General features: G+C 33.0%; 1 protein-coding gene across 1 annotated transcript; it reads left to right on the forward strand.

Moving 5' to 3' along the window:
- Positions 1 to 10907: 10907 nt before the first annotated feature.
- LOC134279894 (uncharacterized) lies at positions 10908 to 16505 on the forward strand. Its single transcript, XM_062762313.1, has 5 exons — positions 10908 to 11048; positions 12782 to 12867; positions 14748 to 14853; positions 15830 to 15939; positions 16276 to 16505. Exons 1-5 carry the CDS (start codon positions 10937 to 10939, stop codon positions 16435 to 16437), a joined length of 576 nt encoding a protein of 191 aa, XP_062618297.1. The 5' UTR covers positions 10908 to 10936; the 3' UTR covers positions 16438 to 16505.
- The last annotated feature ends 3682 nt before the right edge of the window (positions 16506 to 20187 follow it).

Consider the following 20187-nt stretch of genomic DNA (forward strand, 5'->3'; position numbering starts at 1 on the left):
TTATAATTTGAATTTTAAATGCAATTTGTTAACTTTGAATAATAAAATAACAATTTAATTTATCAATTATTTTGCATTTTCATTAAACACAAAGCTTTATATGCGACTGAATAAAAATATGTCACAAATCAAAAACACCGAAAAGTTTAGTATTACACTTGTTTATATTGATATTAATCTTCTTTATCTAGTAGCCCATATTTTATAGCTAGTGTTCGCGACGATGGAAAGCTGGAAATCAACGAGTACAACAGTGGCAACGTTACATTCAGTGATATTGAAAGAATGACAACTAAGTACGACTGCGATTGTAAGGTAAGTTTTCACACTCGGAACTTCTCGGATGGCTCATACCAAGGTTTATAGCGGAGTCAGTCGAGGATTGCCGATTGAATTTTTCATAGTCCTGTTTAAGAACAGATGATACAAACAAAACATGGTTGCCTGGATTAGTATATATCTTTTGGCCTAATTTCATTGAAAATGATGGTTATAATGAATTTCTGGAATATAATGAATTCGTTAACACCCTGTGATGTTCAAATTTCTTTCTCCCTGTAACCATCCTTACATATCTAAATGCATGTACAAATATTTTTTCACTTCTAATCCCATTTTTGTGAAAATTTTGCTTAAATATTAAAAACTTAATGGTGAATATTATTCATTTTGCTCATTCAAACATGACTCAAGTTGTTACCGGTATTTTCGTATTTTTTGACAAAATTTGTTTGTATCATCTGTCCTTAGGGAAGTTCTAAACAGTAATAAAAGGTGCTTTTTGGAATTTGTGAGAAATAATAGTTATAATTATTAGGGTATTGGTATTGGGACTATTTTAATTTATTCATTTTCAAAGTATTGTACTTGAAAAAAATCTAATCAAAAAGTCAATGGACTATGATGGAACAAATATACTGTAGTTTACTTACATATGGAATTTTAATGGAAATTCATGAACTCAATTACTTATTCTTGATCTTATATAATTCTTAGCATATTTTAGTCCACAAAATGTAGTATTACGAATAGTGTAATCAACTGTTGATAATCTTTTCTTCTGTCACACTCCAGTGGGGATCCGGGTTAGAATAGGTCCTCAGTACCCCTTTGCTTGTCGTAAAAGGCGACTAAATGGGGCGGTCCTTCGGATGAGACCGTAAAAACCGAGGCCCCGTGTCACAGCAGGTGTGGCACGATAAAGATCTTTCCCTTCTCAAAGGTCGTAAGTGCCGAGCATAGGCCTAAATTTGCTGCCCTTCACCGGCAATGGTGACGTCTCCATATCAGTGAAATATTCTGTAGAAGGACGTTAAACAGTATACAATCAATCAATCAATCTTCTTTCACACTTATAAGGGCAGATAATTCTAGCAGCTCAAAAATACCTTGAATTATCCTCAAAACTCTTTATGATGTGTAGTGCTTAGTTCTTTCTTAAAAAAATATTTTGAATGCCTCGTATTTAAAACGTCCATCTTTTAATAGCAACTTTTACATGTATCACTGATTTTTGTCCAAAAGCCTTTTAGCTCGAAATGGTTACATATGTTACAGTGTTTGATAAACATGTACAATTTAGATTAATGTCCTAAAATTATAGGAGTGATTGTTTAAAAAAATTTTTTCTGAAAGAGGCTTAGTAAATCTAATTCAGAGACAACATAAAACTGAAAAAAAATGAAAGATATGCATTCAATCCTTATAAATAGTGATCGGGAGGCCCGGGTTCGATTCTCGATCGCGGCGCCGCGTCATACCTAAAACGTAAACATAGGTAGTGACTGTTCCTTCGCCAAGCGCTCGGCTCAAGAAGTGAAAGTCACGGGTCTTTCGGATGTGACCTTAAAAACGTAGGTCCCGTGTCACGGTAGGCGTTGGCACGATAACGAACCCTCACTGCTCAATGGCCCTGAGTGCCGAGTATAGGTCTAAATTTGAAGCCCTTCACCGGCATCGGTGACGTCTCCATATGAGTGAAAAATTCTCAAGAGGGACGTTAAACAATATACAATCAATCAATCAATCCTTATAAATATGTTCTAACTATAAAAATTAATACAGTGATTGTTGTGTTTCTTTATTTTTTTTCAGATAGATTTTAATTTAAACAGAAATATGTCGAAGAAGTCAGTTAAACTCCCCTCGCCTACTCAGGACGAGTGTAATGCCCCTGAGGTATACTGCCGGAGGAGCGCCCTCTGTTGGAGAAATGAGGCGGGAGTCTGCACGTGGGGTAACCTAGGAGAATGTTACTAAATCAAGACGAAGTGTTTATTTGTAATCATGATTCATTATTATGAATATTAAATGTGTCCAAGCACTCATATATTCTTTGTAGAATCTTTATTCTTAATTGTTTTTTTCTTTTACTGAAACTTTCAAAAGCATTGTGGATACAATTATAAAGAAGAAATATCTTGTAAATTGCATATACTGTAGAAGCACAATTTTCGGGGGGCAAAAATTGTCGTATTTTGGTAATAAAAAATAGTTTTGTGAGCATTAAATTGCGTTGTTTTGAAAGTTACCCTATTTAATATTTAGTCATATAAAATTTGGGATTTAATTTCGCTGGAAATTATTAACAACAAAATAAACAAAATTTAATCCCTCGCGAATATTTTTGCTTTTACAGTCCAGGGTGGTGACAAAAGTGAGTAAATAGGCGGCAATTTTGAATTCTGTGTGTCACCAAATAAAGCTAATTAAAAACCTACTTACCTCTGTGTTGAGTTGTGTTTTGACTAAATATTTTGTGATATGGCCTTTTGATCTGATAACCAACTGAAGTCGTCGAGGAATCGAGGAATATAAGTTCTGTATGTACATTAAAGGGATTGAAAGCCAGGCATGCCGAAGTTCTGCTTTCAGATCATCAACTGTGACAATGTTCATCATGTGTCTTGTTACTTGATTTTTTGAAATAAGCCAAATATTTTCAATAATATTAATATCAGGAGATTGTGCAGGCCATGGTAGGGTTGGAATGTTGTTATTTTCTTTCCAGGCTTTAGTCACTCTTGAAGCATGAGGTGGAGCATTGTCATCCTGAAACATGTAAGGTTTGTTTGTGAAATATTTAGCTATGACTGGCCACAGGTTCTCATCTAACAAATTTATGTATTTCTCACTATCCATATTTCCATCTACGAAAGTTAATAACCCCTGGCCATGGTAAGTAATACAACCCCACACTATTGCTTTCAAGTTCCTGCCAGTATGACGCTTTATGTGGCCAATGCACTCGGGAAGGTACTTCTCCTGTTTTGTTCTCCATACTTTTATAACTCCACAACCACTCACAGTAACTTCCATTTCATCACTGAATATGATCTTATTCCAGTTTTGGGCTACTGTCCATGTCAACTTACTTCTAGCCCCAGAAATCCGACGAACTCTGTTTATTTGTGTAACTCCTAACTTCTTGGCCATAGCTCGTTTTCTCAGATCATACTTATGAATTGACCTTTGGATAGTCCTTTTTGACACAGATACGTGGTAAAATGTATTGAATTCGTTAGTAATATCTACCAGAGTTGATGTCCGATTCACCCGAATGATACGATTAAGTGTCCGACAACTTCGATCGTCCATTTTTGTAAGTCATCCAGATCGGTGGCGATTTTCAATAGACCCGCTGTTTTGATACCGCTTCAAAAACCTACATATTGTTGCTGGACTTATTTTCAATACTTTAGATATTTCACTTTGTTTGAAACCGCTATCAATTAACTCCAAAATAATTGTTTTTGTCTCCTCTGTCATTTCCTGTCGTTTGGTATCCATTGTAAACTAATGGCGGCCTATAGTAGAAACAGACGCTTGTACCTCCTATCACTGAAGAGCTTAAACAGTCGTACCAAAAAATCATTCTTATAAATGACAACAACAACTTTTGAAGCTCTGTATGTATTGAATACTTTATTTGCATTAGTGCGATTTCGGTAATCAGAATTAAAAAATGCGGAAAATTTACTCACTTTTGTCACCACCCTGTATATTCAAGAAGGATGGAAATGCATTTGGTGTTTATATATCTTAACTCTATTGTACATTAAATGCAGTGATATACTCTAAGGAAAATCATTTTAAAAAAAAAGAAATGCTCCAGAAAATAATTGTTTGCACTTATAAATTTGTAAAAGGCGAACAAAACATTTCTGCAAGAAAGTGCCTCTGGTTTGAAGACACGGTCTATGGGGGACAATCTTGTGTTTACGGGGATACATGAAGAGAACGCAGCACAATTAAGGTTACAAATGGAAATATCGGCATTTTTAAGATAAAAAATACATGTTTATGAGGATGGGCGATTCTTTTTAGGACTTCACTGATATCAAAAAATGTTATGTGGTTTAAATCTACATGTTGGGGACTTTAAGGTTTTTTATTTAGACTTGACACGTCATGTCGACGTCACATGATATTAGCAATTATATTTGCCGTTTAGCGGTGATCTATAAATTCCAATGTTACAAGTGCATAACCAAGTTAAAATACTTAGTTTTGATTTTGATCCTTTTCAACACTTTATGTAATTTGTTAAAAGTGCTGCAAACCTATATAGATTCCCATTTTTAATTACTAAAATTTAATTTGTTGGACGGCAGGTTGACTATTTTGCTGGCCAACTAAAATATAGATATAATTAATTTATTTATTTGCAAGATTTCATGAGGTTCGCAGCATTTTTCAAATATTTTAATGCTTCTTAAGTTTATGTGTAAAAAATTAACAATATAGATTGGGGGTATGCCCTTGCAATAAATTGATTTATTATAGGGCCCTTCCATAACTTTTTCAGTGAATCTGCATACAAACACTCGACAGTATCACTTGTCTGGAGAATGTACGGACAGTTTATAAATAAAATACTTAAATATACATTGCATCCAAGTTAACGGTCTTTTATTTGACCGCAAATAATATTTTATTTGAGAACAAAAGACATTTTTTATTGTACAAAATATGACTTGATCAGCCTCTCGCTGTGTAAAAACTGCGTCATTTTTGCTTGATGACGTCATATTGACAAGTGCATTGCGATTGATGCATCAATTTACTGTTGTGTGGGATTTAACAAACGGCAAAATTGCATGTAATGGTAAGTTTGTATGTAGTATACAGCTATCCAGCTGTTTGAAATAGGAAATTTCCCGTACAAATTAGGTCCCCCTCCTTACTGTAACCTTAACAGTGCTGCAAGGGGGAGGATTCAACAATACAACAGTATATCAAGAGGGAAATATAGTTTCGACTACACTATGACGTCTTCTTTGAAATAGTTCACCGCATAAGGAAATGTAACGAATACCGGGGATTTTATGAATAACCAAAGAACATCGCTGCCAAATTCACTTTCTTCAAGGAGAGGCAAATGACACGACCCGCAAAAACTTAACGAATCTAACGTGTTGGTTAACGAATGGTTCTATCCAGAAACTGAGGAACGCAGAAAGAAGCTAAATCTCATAAGGAAAATGGCAAAAAATACAGAATGCACGTAAAGCTAGACAAAAACCGATTCTACATCAAAGGTGAATTATAAATCTGGACAGAGATATAACTACTCAACCGGAACGACAATCCTACCGTAGCGCTGTAACCATGCAGTGTAGCCAGCAATGCGAACTCGAGAGTCCCAGCAGATCGTATGCCCTTGCATCCGACTAAAAGGCCATACCACGGATCAACACCAGATCTACTGTAGGGACACAAAGGGGACCAGGCGGTACACGCATTAAAGATTCTATCTTAACATGTCTGTGGACTATGAAAAAAAAATAAAGTATCATGATATTTTTTATTTCGATTATAAATACGATGATTTTCCGAGACAAAAAAAGGATAACAATGATGTCATAAATATCCTAGGGTTTATTGTATTTAAGAGTGATGCAGTATGCGAAACTTAAATCAGGTGAGAGAGGTAAATTGCAGTGAGAGAGAACAAAGGTAAATATCTTGATGTTATATCCACAAACTTTGAATATAGTATGGAGAAAAGTTGTTGATTTACATTCAGACAGATATTCATTGCTTAAAATTATGTATATACCTCCAGAAACCACTTGACTCACATCAGTTGATCGTTGTATTGACATTGAAAATGCATCAGAAAATGCTTGGGTGATTTTAATGTTAAAACCGGTAAAGCAACAGATTTTGTATGCATAGATGATTTTTGATTTGCAAACCATAGTATGTTGGACGAGGAAACAACAAAATCTTTATAAGTTAATGTATTGTTGAATTCTAACATTTCACTTGAAAGGATGAGCAGTGAAAATGTATGTAATAATTATTGAAACAAATTGATTGAATTATATAAAAAACTTTTTTTTTATCATGGAATGCATTAGCTAATGAAGGAATTTGTCATACATTATCACAGTTGTTAACTTATTACTGAGTCTATATTTTTCGAAAACTTAAGAATTTTCAAGACAATGTCATCTCTAACTCTTAATTTGTAACAAGAATACTGGTACATCATACATCTATTTTTATGTAAAAAGAAATGTCAGGGGACGTTGAGTGGAAGTTATGGATGACAACGACAGGGAGTTAAGAGAATGTCAGAGAACTACAAGGTGTAAACAGGGTAGACAGAGACATTGACAGGGGGCGACACGGGAACAAAAGGGGATTTTTCGGAATTTAAAGAGATAATAAATTCAGTAGTGTTACCGAGGCCCGATCTACTTGATCTGCGCATACATTTTAACGCAGGCACGTCACAGTTCCCTTGACTGCCGTCACAATTGAATACAATAACGTCACAATTAAAATGACGTCAAATTGCGCTAAAATCTTTCACCGATCTTGCATACGTAGTAGTTCTATGGAATATGCATGTTGAAAGCTGGCTCATTCTGGCATTTCTAATTTTTACATGTTTTGATTTTTTTTAAATTAACAATCAACTGTAGAAGATAATTTATTTCGAGGTTTCAATTTCTTGGTACAGATTCATTAATTTGATCTTGTTTTAAACTTGTTTTTTTTTTAAGTTTAAAACAAGATAAGTCTCAGAATCATTTAAATGCAACCACCAAAATATTTTATTTTTCTATATAATCTAATTTCTATATAATAAACGATATAAGTAAATTTCGAAATTTTTTGTCGCCTTTTGAACCGCCGCCCCTTTTTCCAAGAAAAACGTGTTTTAAGAAAAAAAAGCATGGATAGAAAATTATTTTAAAATGTAAGAATTATTTATTTTTTTTTAGAAACTAATACAGATTACGATCGTTTGTTTGATGTTATGTAAACCAATGTCACTTATATGCATATCTAGTTGGATAAAATAAGTCCTATTTTTGTGTTTTGACATGTCCCTTTTTCACTGCAATCAAGGCTACCTCCAAATTTCTTATCATTTTTATAAAGAGGAATGAAAATTGCATGATATATGTGAAAAACAAAACATTTCATCATTTATTTATTGTTTATTTGTCATCTACTTTGTTTATTGGGGAGTTTTAGTACTCTAATTTTTCTTTTCATTATAAATACAACTTTATTTCCAAGAATTAAATTATTTATCATTCCGTTTTCGTATTTTCCAACTAGGTTGGGCCTCGCTTAAATACAACAATAAAAAATAAAATTGAATGATTGATAGACAAAAAGATGAATTTTGATGAGTCTAATTCGAGATATTTTTTCGTCCGGAGGGGGTAAGCACAGATGTTTGTTTGTTACATTGTTTATTTATCACATTTGAATGGAAATTAATCCTCACGTCTGAAAAAAAACCCTGTTCGCCCTAGTTAAAAATATAGAGCATAAAGGTCTTTAAAACAGTTAGAATCTAGTCCACAAATTACATGTACCGTATATACTCGCCTATCAGTCGGTTTTTGGGGAGTCAATATCTGGTCCAAAACTCTTTATCCGACTTATAGGCGAGCTATCAAAACAATTGTATTATATGAGGTCAGTCCTTCTGAAATATAAGCTAATTAAATACAACCGACTTATAGGCGGACCGACTTATAGGCGAGTATATACGGTAATTGATTTATACGTACAAGTACATGTATTACATGTACAGTACTAGTGAATTGTTTATAAAACGATGTTTTTTTCATTATTATACTGTTAAATAACTTTAATTTGCGTGCAAGAAAAAAAAAATTGCGAAGCTTGAAAAAGTCTCAAAATCGCGAATATTTCTCGCCGGGAACTGGTCGTTAAAATATCTGTTTCTATGTTTCTCAGAAATAAAGATTTTACTCATGAATTGTTCATCCCTCTCTTTATCAGGGAGGGGCTAAAGTAGGCTGCGTCCGCTGTCTAATGCTATGTCTACTTCTACATCTATGAATAAATTAAATTTGTTATTAAAATCAAAAAAGATACTTGAGTTTCTGATGGACAATATCTATGTTGGTTTTGGAGAGCAGGTCTTCCAACAATCTATTGGAATTCCCATGAGTACCAATTGCGCCCCGTTATTAGTAGACATATTTTCGTATTCACACAGAATTTGTGCAAAATCTCATGTGTCAAAAGAAGAAAATACTTGCTGTGGCCTTCAAGTCGAAATTTAGATATATCGACGACGTATTGTCGATACACAACTGTGATTTCCTTTCTGATGTCGATACAACATATCCTGGAGAGCTTGAGATGAAACATACCACAGAGTCTGACATATCTGTTCCATACTTGGATATTTTACAATAAAAAAAAACGTTTAAGGTAATTTGACAGCTAAGCTCTGTGATAAACGTGATGACTTTAACTTTTCTATCGTCACTTTTTACTTATGCAGCTATATAACTTCATCACCTGCATACTGAATTTATGTATCTTAGTTGACTCGTTGCGCATAAGCATGCTCTACGTATGAACAATTTCTAAAACGAGGTAAATTATTGACAAACAAGTTGATGAAACTAGAATATCAGCAGTCTCGTTTAAAGTCATCAATTCGTAAGTTCTATTGTCGACACAATAACATTGTCATCCAATACAATTTATTGCTACGTCAAATGCTAAGTAAGGTTTTTTTACACTAATTGTTAGTCCATTATTTATACTCTGAATTGGCGACGGAATTTCCCATATTTCCCGATCATGACAGGGAGCAAACGGCGGGTGTGACCGATCAGCAGGGGATGCTCACTCCTCTATACGGGATCTGATCCCACCTCTGATGATGTGGAAGTCCGTGTTTGCTCTGTTCATGTTTTGTATTGAGTTTTTGAATGTTGAACTTAAATACTATTCTTTATCTTCATATGTTTCACTTAAATAAAAAAAGAGGGTATAGATTACCTGATTCTGTCGTGTGTCGTACGTTAACATTTGAACGTTTTCCGCTTCTTCTCTGCAACCGTTCAGACAATTTAAACCAATTTAGGTTCAGAGCATCTACATGTGAAGGGAAACAAAATTTGTGAATTTCATTGTCCCTTTCCCATTTGACGCCAAAAGGGTGTGCCAAAATTACTTAGATTTGTTTTTATTGGATTGCCTGTCCGGAATCTTGAACACATAGTTCCTTTATTAATGACTCTCCTCGGTAAATTCAATTCCCATTGTTCATGTCCTTCCCTAACAAAAAAAAACTATATTAGTTATAGTTTACTATAGTTAACTATATCAAAGTTTTTGCCAAAGTTTTTCAAAGTGTCAAAGTTTTCGCAGTTTTTCAAAGTGTCAAAATTTTCGCCAAAATTTTTCAAAGTGTCAAAATTTTCACCAAATTTTTTCAAGTGTCAAAGTTTTCGCCAAAGTTTTACAAAGTGTCAACGTTTTCGCAAAAGTTTTTATAGTATCAAAGTTTTCGATAAAGTTTTTTAAAGTGTCAAGGTTTTCGATAAACTTTGTAAAAGTAACAAAGTTTTCAATAAAGTTTTTTTAAAGTATAAAAGTTTTTGATAAATTTTTTCAAAGTTTCCAAGTTTTCGATAAAGTTTTCCAAAGTGTCAAAGTTTTCGATAAAGTTTTCCAAAGTGTCAAAGTTTTCGATAAAGTTTTCCAAAGTGTCAAAGTTTTTGATGAAGTTTTCCAAAGTGTCAAAGTTTTCACCAAAGTTTTTCAAAGTGTCAAAGTTTTAGGACTATGAGGTCTTAGGTTTTCCTATGCTAGGTTCAAATGAGTTATTGCTTGGAATGAACTGTGGTGCATTTACATTTAAATTACTGAATGTAGATTGAATAAAATTTTCAGAAGACTTCTTAGATGAAATATTAATTATTGATTCTGCTACTTTTAGTCTTTAATCTAACATGTACTCATCTGCATCTTCAATCTTCAATTTCAGTTTGAATCTCTTCTTCTTCCTCTCATTGTTGTAAATTCTCGTTGTTGATTTTTCCTAATGTGTCCAGTTTTTCCTCTAATATCTTAATCATTTATTCATAAGCTTTTTGATTTTCGTCTTTATTCTCAGAAATTCTCCTCAAAATGTTGGTTATAACTCCACGATGGCCTGAACGTTGCGCTTTAAATTGATCACATCCATTTCAAGTTTGCTATTATACGTTATGTACTTTCCCAATGGCCACAGCACTTTACATAAAGAAAGATTATCATCAACAGTTATCACCAAATTGTACTTGAATATGTTTATTATATAGAAAATATTTTTTTACACAAATAACCATACAATTTTGTTTTAAAATAATTATATCACAAGAGTCGTGTTACAGAGTGCAGTAGTGAAAATCACGAGTACTACGAGCCCACAAGGAACACTTCAACATCTGTTTCAACATTATATTCCACGAAATTTTTTTATTAAAGAATATTAATAAATAATCTGGTAAAAAAGAGTAATTTTCGCCGTATAAGTGATGAATGATAATTCACAACAACATCAATTCAGAATACCGCCAGTGGGATGTATGAATTCTGTATAAATGCCTAAAGTAAATTGCACATTGCTTCAATTTTCTAACGGCCACCATTCAAAATGGCGTTTCAGTTGGTCAAAGTCTCTGTCATCGGGGTTATCGTTTCTGTTGCCATTGGTTGCAGTTGGGTTCCAGAAGTAGACCAGGAAAATTTCTGTTTTGCAAAATATGGTATGTTATAATTTAGATGGAAATTTATTTTATATTTATATTAATCTTTTTTTTAATTTCGTATAAATATATATATATTGTTTTATTTGGGGTTGTTCGGAGCAAAGGTCTATGGAAGAAATGAGTGGAAAAGCCAAGGTCATGGTACTTAGAAGCAAATGAGAAAGCTAAGGTCGTCGTTACTCTAACAGATATGCTAAAATTTAATATAGTTTACCTTGATAACTACTACATGTATATAATGATAACTTTGACACTATGAAAACTTTGATTTCATATGGTGATAATTCTGACACTTTAATCTACTATAGTGATTACTTTGACACTTTGATTTACTAAAGTGATAACTATAAAAAAACATTTTGTTTGACATCTTTGACATACCACAGTGATCACTATGATAACTTTAATTTACTACAGTAAAATCTTTGATTAAATATAGTGATTACTTTAAAAACTTTGTTTAACTATTGTGAACACTTTGACACTACAGTGATCACTTTGAAAACTTTGATTTACTGTAGTGATAACTTAAAAAACTTTAACTTTAGTAACCTATATTTAAATTTAACTATAATAAACTAAAATTAACTGTAGAATTTGATAGTTAGAGAAAGTCAGTATTGAGATTGATTGTATACTGTTTAACGTCCCTCTCCAGAATATTTCACTGATATGGAGACGTCACCATTGCCGATAAAGGGCTGCAAATCTAGACCTATGCTCGGCACTTACGGCTTATGAGCAGGGAGAGATCTTTATCGTGCCACACCTGCTGTGACACGGAGCCTCGGCTTATACGGTCTCATCCGAAGGACTGCCCCATTTAGTCGCCTTTTACGACAAGTAAGGGGGTACTGAGGACCTATTCTAACCCGGATCCCAAGAGGGCGCCAAGATTGAGAAAGCCAACGTCAATGTAAGAACTAAGTGAGAAAGTCAAGGTCAATGAAAAAACCTAGAAAGAAAGACAAGGTCGTCGTAAAAACTTAGTGAAAAAGCCAAGGTAAGAACTGAGTTAGAAAGCCTTGCTCAACATTAGAACTGAATAAGAAAGTCAAGGTTTCAAAGTTCTGGATCATACACGTTACGCTCACAAACAAATTCAGAACATAGATTACCAAAATTTAAAAATAACTTATTTAAAAATTCTTTATAATATTCAGGGGTTATGATCTGGAATGAGTTACCAATTAATATCAGGAAGTCCCAATCTCTGGCAATTTTTAAAAGAAATGTTGAAAATTTTCTGCTGATGATTCTATATAATTTTTTGTTCTTCTCTCTCTATATATTGAAATGTTGATGTTTTATTACTTTGTAACATACACTTGACTTTTATTGTCTCATAATTGTAATTCTATTTATTGTATAAATGCATTGTATATGTGTTTTAAAGAAGGCCCCGAGGAAGACTACTGCTCGCACTAATTGGGTTACCTTCTCTAAATAAAGTATTATTATTATTATTATTACTATTATTATTATTAAGTTTAACGTAAGAACTAATTGAGAAAGCCAAGGTCGGTGTAAAAAGTGAGTGATAAAGCCAAGGTCAATGTAAGAAATGAATGAGAAAGTCAAGGTCAATGTAAGAACTGAGTGAGAAAGCCAAAGTCAACGTAAAAACCGAATGTGCGCCCTTAATTTTTTGCTAAAGGGGCATACAATACAGCCATGTATTACAATAACTGAACTTGAGCATTTTTTAAACGATTTTTCATCTATTACAGCATTTAAAGCCACAGTTAAGTCAGTAGAACAAGTTGACGAAAACGCTGATTATACATACACAATAGACATTCTAGAGGATTACAAGGTTGGTACAATACGCTACAGTACAGAGGAAGGATATGGAGATAACGAACAGTATTCGATCTCAACGTCCATTAAACAATATACAAAATAAGAGCAGAGCAAACACGGACCTCTGAAACATCAGAGGTGGGATCAGGTGCCATGGAGGAGTAAGCATCCCCTGCCGACCGGTCACACCCGCCGTGTGCTCGTTGTCATGATCAGGAAATAACGGCAAAAATTCGTCGTTAATTCAGTGAATCCTTTCCGCGTTACACCGTCGCGGGTTTTGATCGCGGTGCAACCCGAGACCGTGTTTACGCCGCGGCGGGGCCAGCTACCGTTATTCTTCAGCTAAGATTTTCTTACTTGTGAAGCATAGTCGACTTTTTAATCGTGTCGAAAGGAGGGGGGGGGGGGTGATTACGAGCACATTAATACATGTATTATAGATTTATACCATTACATGGATTCTTTAAAAATTCATTTTTAAGTTTTATCAAATTGTTTAATAAAAAAACATCTTTCTTTTTCTTTTCTTTTTTTTTTACCAATAGTCACTCAAAATTAATAAATTCTCAAACACGTCTGTTAACAAAAATACATGTACAGTATAGGATAAAATAAAGTCGAATAATTTATCGAATATATTAACTTAAAGTTTATTTTCAAAATCAATAATGCCACCCCAAATGATCTTCAAATTGCTAAAAAGGTATAATTAAAATATAAAAAAATGCCATAATATCGCTTCTCTTTATATGCACTGTAATCCGGTGTTCACAAGTAGCCCGTGCAGTTGCAGTTATATGTAGCTATGTGTTTATTTATCTGCGAGATCAGTCATTTGGTTTCATTTAGAAAAGTACCGTTACTTATGTATACATGTCTGTTATAAATAATAACATGAAAAACGATGATAGATAGTGATATATATACAATCAACATCTTAGAGGATTACAATGTGTATACAATACGCTATATACACAATCGACACCCTGGAGGATTACAAGGTTTGTACAAGATTTTTTTTAATTCGCATCCTATCCGTTTATAAATGTCAAAATTCTAGAGAAAAACAAAGTAAGTAAATGTCCAACATTTTACAAACCAGAATATGACTAGGTATGTTAACGTTCATACAATCCACATAATAGTATATTATAAGATACACTGCAAGTAAATATTCTACAATCCATAAACCAGATATCCATATAATAGAAGGTACACATCTGGAAATATCTAATGTTTAGCATTACCTGAAAGCTGATCATTGAAAATAAATAGGGGATACCCAGTAGTGTCTGATACTCAATCGAACTTTATTTGCTGCAATTTTTTATTGTTTCAGAGTAACTTTGAGGTCGATTGCTGTTTGTTTTCTTTAAAATTCTTCATTGTTTATTCAATTTTTTTTTGAGTTAGGTAATACTGACGTGGATATTCCGGCGAGTTGTTAGATACACTGTTTTTTCTCCTCATGGAAATTTAACTAAAATCGGTTCCATGAGTATTTAAAAAAACAATTCTCATTAGTTAATGTATATAAAAATATAAAAGAATTAAAACCAATATAAAAAATAGATCTCTCTTTATGTTCTGTGGAACACAAATACAATGGTTCCATGAAAAAAATCTCATTACTGAGGAATTATTTTATTTCGTGGGGGTCAAAGATCGTTGGTAAGCAAAATTTGACCTGTTCGTGGGGAAGTGATATTGTGGGTTACTTGTGAATACGATAGAACATTGAATTAATATGTTAACAAAATAAACGTTTGTTGGAATGAAATCCACGATCATTGGTCCCCCACGAACAATGATGATTCTACAGTAGTTAATTTACATTAAAATAAAAATTAAAGTTAATATAAACAAATGTATCACTGTTTATCTCTGTAGAACACAAATAAAGCGGTGGGTCATTTTGACACAATTATTGGAGAGGGGCCATCGTGGTCCTGTGGACCACAAAAGTTAAATATCGGAGAGGCATACTTAATTTACGGTAAGTACTTATAAAGAAAAATGTAAAGTATGTAATAAGTGGGAAATTTATTAGATCTGAGAGTTTTATAAGATTTATAAACCCTCTGATCACTGATATGAAATTTTTCTTTAACTATGATTTTCCAAAAGATATTTCTGTGCTAAATTGAATACAAACAATTATTACAGGGTTTGCGGGTCAAAATTTGACAAAAAATCACATAAACTTGACAAATCTTAATAAAGGAATTATAGACATTTGTGCCATTAAGAGTTGTCTCTATGTACCGCAAAGAAAAATAACTAAAATCTGTATTAAGTAGCTAATGTTTATTATTACCTCAGAAAGATTACTTAATTAACAGAAACTACTTACATGTACTAGTATTTAAAAAAAAAAATTACGCCTGTTAGAATTAAATCATTAGATCTGGAAGTCTCCCTTTATTTATGGCAATCACATTTTCTAATAGAGAGAAGAATCTTAGGTGTGTCATAAATAAAAAGTTATTCATTATATTTAGGAGTCTTATCGTATTCATTTTTAAAAGAAAAAAGAAATATCTAACAGATTGAATATAACTTTCAGACATTGTAAGGTATTTTTTTCTCATTTTACAACATAGACAAATATATTTAAAAACTACAAATAGTAACATCGTTAAGAGTGAAAAGAAAATTGCTGGTAATCTAAATGTGTTATGAAAAATCATTATAATGTTAATAATCTAACTAAACAGTTTGATCTTCAACACAATGAATACTGTGAAATCACTTATTTTCATGGAGATTTAAATTTCATTGTTTTCGATGTAAGGAAAGGCCCACGGATATATTACCACCAGGAAATGTAAAATCTAATTTTTATGACTATTACACATTTTCCAACTACTCATTAAAATCCCAAAACCATTATTTTACCCTAACTTCGAAAATTTAACCCCACGAAAATTTGTAATTTTACAGTTATCTAGCAATCTACATGTATTTTATAGCTGGTGTTCGCGACAATGGAGAACTCAATATCGTCGAGTACAGAAGCATGGACAACGTTAAACCCGGTGATATAGAGAGGATGAGAACAAAGTATGACTGCAGTTGCGAGGTAATTTTCATGAACCAGTATTTAAAAAATATTTTGAGTGCATTTTGTTTAAAATTTCCAGCTTTTAACATGAGCTTTTATCATTGTCAAATTTTATATATGTTCAAAAGCCTTGTAGCTCGAAATGGTTAAAACAGCACTTGATATACCATTTGGTTTTGCTGAAATGTCTTAAACATGTGTTAAAAAGATTTCCATGAATAAAAAATGAATAAGTAAGTTGTGACATTACCAATTTATAAGAAAAAAAGAAATACCAAAATCATCCAATCCTTTAAAAACGTAATATAAACTTTAAATGTGGTGCGATTATTGCATGCATGGTTTTTTTTGCAGATAAAATGGAACTATCCCAAAATTTTGTCGGGGATGTCACTTGAACTCCCTCCGCCTTCTCAGGACGAATGTAATGTCCCCGACAATTACTGCAGAAATACTGACTTCTGCCGGAGAAACGAGACAGGATTCTGCGAATGGGGTAAACAAGAGGAATGCTAAATTAAGACGATGTGTTAATATGTAATCATCATTCATTATTATGAATATTATATGTGTCCAAGCACTCATTTGGTCTCTGTAGAATCTTTATTTTGATCTTATACCATAATTTTCTAATATGATAGATATACCTTTTAAGCCATGAGTCTATTCTGCTCTGTTTTTTTGCCAAACGGATAACATAACACATAGTTTGTCGAAAAAGATCATTTATTATTGAAAATGCCAAAAATATTTCACATCTTAAAGTACAGATGATACACGTAAAAATCTTAGGCACAAAATGGAAAGTAAATCTCATGTAAAAAATATCTCATTACATGTATAAAAAGATAAATGTGCCTAAGATATACACAGTACAAATACTGACATTAAAATTACAAATGTATTGCCCATTGGACTAGTTATGGCAAAAAAGATGGGACTAATTCTTATAAAAAACCAATTGACAACAAGTTCATGGCGTTTTCTTATTATTAAATGACAAATTTTTCTAACATGATACTGAATGATAAAGTTTACAGAAAAGTTACTAATGACAAAGTTTACAGAAACAGTGGCGGATTTAAGGGGGGCGCACCCGGCGCCCTCCCCCCCCCCCTCCCTAAAATGGTCAAAATTAACGTTAATCACAGTTTCGTCTAGAAAATGAAAATATGTTTACTTGGTAGACCTCATTTTTACCCTACAAAATCTCTAAAAATCCAGGAGCTTCCGGGGCTTCACCCCCTGGACACCCATCTGGGACCCGTCTTACAAAAGAACTTACGACTAAGACCAAAAACTTCAGATTATTGTAAAATTTTGCAAAATTAATAATTCTCTTTGAAATTGTCTGTATAAAAATATCTTATCACATTGTTTTTAAAAGGTTTATAATAAATTTCGATAAAATGTTAATTAAAAAGTTATTTGAATAATTAAACGTGGTCTTAAGTTGCAAGTCCTTTTGTAAAACGGGCCCCAGGGCTTTGCCCTGGACCGACCCAGACCCCTTGCCTACTTTTGGCGTCCACTCCAACTTCAATTTCTGGATCCGCGCCTGAGGAAGAAATGTTACGGAAGTTTAAGTTTACTGAAATGTTACTGAAAAATAATGTTTACTTAAATGTTTCTGAATAAAAAAATGTACCGAAATGTAACTGATTGACAAAGTTTACTGAGATGTTACTAAATGATAAAGTTTACTGAAACGTTCCTGAATAATAAAGTTTACTGAAATGTTACTAATGACAAAGTTTACTGAAATACTACTGAATGTTAAAGTTTACTGAAATGTTACTGAACGATAAAGTGTACCTAAATGTTACTGAATGAAAGATCTCCAGCTTTCTGTGACTTTCCAAGACTTTACAGTGACCAGTCAGTTGACTGAATTAGTCTGGTCCTGATTTTTTAAAAGAAGGCTAGAAATAACTTCTAACGGCAAATAATTATTATTTGATCCAGCATAGTTTTTTAACGTATTTCGAGTATGTTGAATCCGAAAAAATGTTCTGGCTTCATGAAAATGGCGTTAAAGAGGTCAAAATGGCAATTCAAAATGGCGGACATCCAATTTTTCTAATTTTCTCTTAATGTTGTTCAAAATGGAGAAATAATGAGTGAATATCTCACTGAGTGTAATAAAACTATAAAAAATATAATAGAATTCTAACATTGTTAGTTCAACTCAGAAAATTTAGTCGTTTCTACACTTAATTCGAATTTTCTCTGACTTATCTGTATTTTGTTTCTATATTCTTCTTTGTTCCGGATTTTACATTTGTAAACATCCATACACTGCAGATTTGTATTTTCCCCTTACATCTCACTATTCTACAACTGAATGATGGTGCAGCTTAGCTGCAGATCTGTAGCTCACCGAAAAAAAATATTGATAGACCGGAGAGCTACAGAGCCACCCATTGAAAAACCTGTATATTTATTTCGCACAAAAAAATGCGCTCGGTTCTCGATTTATTTCTCTATGTTTTTAAAGCCCTAATCTCAAAATATTACTAACCGTGTGTTCCTAACATATTCTTTGACTCTTTCCACAACAAAACATTCCTCATAATTGTTGTTAATAGTCCTCCTGGTCCTGATATTGCAATCATCGGACATTTCGCTTAATTATACTGCCATTTTGGTTTCAAAGATAATTCGGTCCAATGTGCTTCGTTCAGATGTCAAATACGAGAGAACTTGATAGAAGAGAGAGTAATTTTTTGAAATCTTCCATTTTTAGCAATTGAGGTAAGACTTTGGAAGAATTAATCAAGAATCGAGCGCACTTTTTGTGCGCAATAAATATACAGTTTTTTCAAGGGGTGGCACTGTAGCTCTCCGGTCTATCAATATATATTTTTTCGGAGACCTACAGATCTGCAGCTAGGTGCAGCTGTAAGTTAAAAGTCAACATGGTGATTCAAAATGGCGGATATTCATTTTTTTTTTCAAATTATTTCTTAATGTCTTTTACATAGGAGAAGGGATTTGTGAATATCTTACTGAGCGTAGTACAACCATGTAAAATAACAATAGAACACTGATTTTATCACTTAAATTCGGAAAATTAAGTCAATTAAATTTGAAATGAAAAATGGCAATTCAAATGACGTCTTATACATTCAAATTTCGTAAAATACTAAAAACTGCCTGATTCTGATTCGAGAAAATAAATTTACAGTTTGTTTTTTTATTCACAAAATAATGTTCAAATGCAATGAAAGTTGCAGGATATTTTTGTTAATGACTTAGGATTTTTATAACACGTATTTTGTTTAATTAAGGTCTTCCGTTTCCAACGGAAGACCTTCTACTGATTCTGAAGATTAAGATTATTAAGGTCTTCCGTTTCCAACGGAAGACCTTCTACTGATTCTGTTGGTAAAGATTATAATTCTTCTTTTTTCTTCTACTTCCTAGACGCCAACTTTGAGGCCTCAAATCTCACTCATTTCTCAACGGATTTCGCTCAAATTTTCAGAGGTTATAGACGTTTATAAACTCTATCAGAATGAAGACTAAAATTTCAAAAAGTTACTTCCGGTTTTAAGTTATTCCCCTTTAAACGAAAAATCATATGCTTTCGTTTCCGGATAAAGGCTCAGAGACCACAAAAGCTGGAGCAAAAATTTTACTTGTTTTAGATAACAGAAGGATTGAAGTTGTGCACATCGGTTTTTGTTTTTCGATTTCTGCATTCAAAATGGCGCTATAGGGGTCAAAAATTAGAACGCCTAAAAGAGCGAAAATTTACAGATATTTTCCTTTTTATCTTGAAAACTAAAAATATTTTGTTAAGACATGTTGAATAAAAGTTGTCCTTAATTACAAGCGCTTTCATTTGATTCATTGAAAAGGGGCTGGCCCCTACAATTAGGGATCTAGGGCCCTTGAAAGTTTTTGTTTAATATTTCAAAAAGTATTGAGAATTTATAATACGTCAAATAAGCAAAGTTGTTCAAAATGTCAAGCTTTATCTAATGAGGTTGTCAAAATACGTCCGGAGACGTCACTTCCGGTCAAACCGGAAGTAGTCAAAAATTGCATATTTTTGTTGTTCTTGACAGGTTTTTGGATATCATATGTCACTGGAAGCTAAAAGCTTAATTTTCCGTCCGTTGACATTACTTCTGGTCAAACCGGAAGTTGCCAAAAATGGCTTGATTTTGCAAAAATGAACATAGATTTGGAGGATTAAACCATTTTTCGACTTCATTACTCTCTTTTTTTCAAATGAAAGTTACTTCCGGTCAAACAGGA

Source organism: Saccostrea cucullata, unplaced genomic scaffold, assembly GCF_032062105.1.
Source record: "Saccostrea cucullata isolate Sc308-1 unplaced genomic scaffold, CSIRO_AGI_Scuc_v1 ctg2723, whole genome shotgun sequence".
Lineage (NCBI taxonomy): Eukaryota > Metazoa > Mollusca > Bivalvia > Ostreida > Ostreidae > Saccostrea > Saccostrea cuccullata.

Coding starts and splice junctions, on each gene's coding strand:
- LOC134279894 (XM_062762313.1), top strand. CDS start 10,937: ATGGCGTTTCAGTTGGTCAAAGTCTCTGTCATCGGGGTTATCGTTTCT. Junction 11,049..12,781: donor TTTCTGTTTTGCAAAATATG/GTATGTTATAAT, acceptor CATCTATTACAG/CATTTAAAGCCACAGTTAAG. Junction 14,854..15,829: donor AGAGGCATACTTAATTTACG/GTAAGTACTTAT, acceptor TGTATTTTATAG/CTGGTGTTCGCGACAATGGA.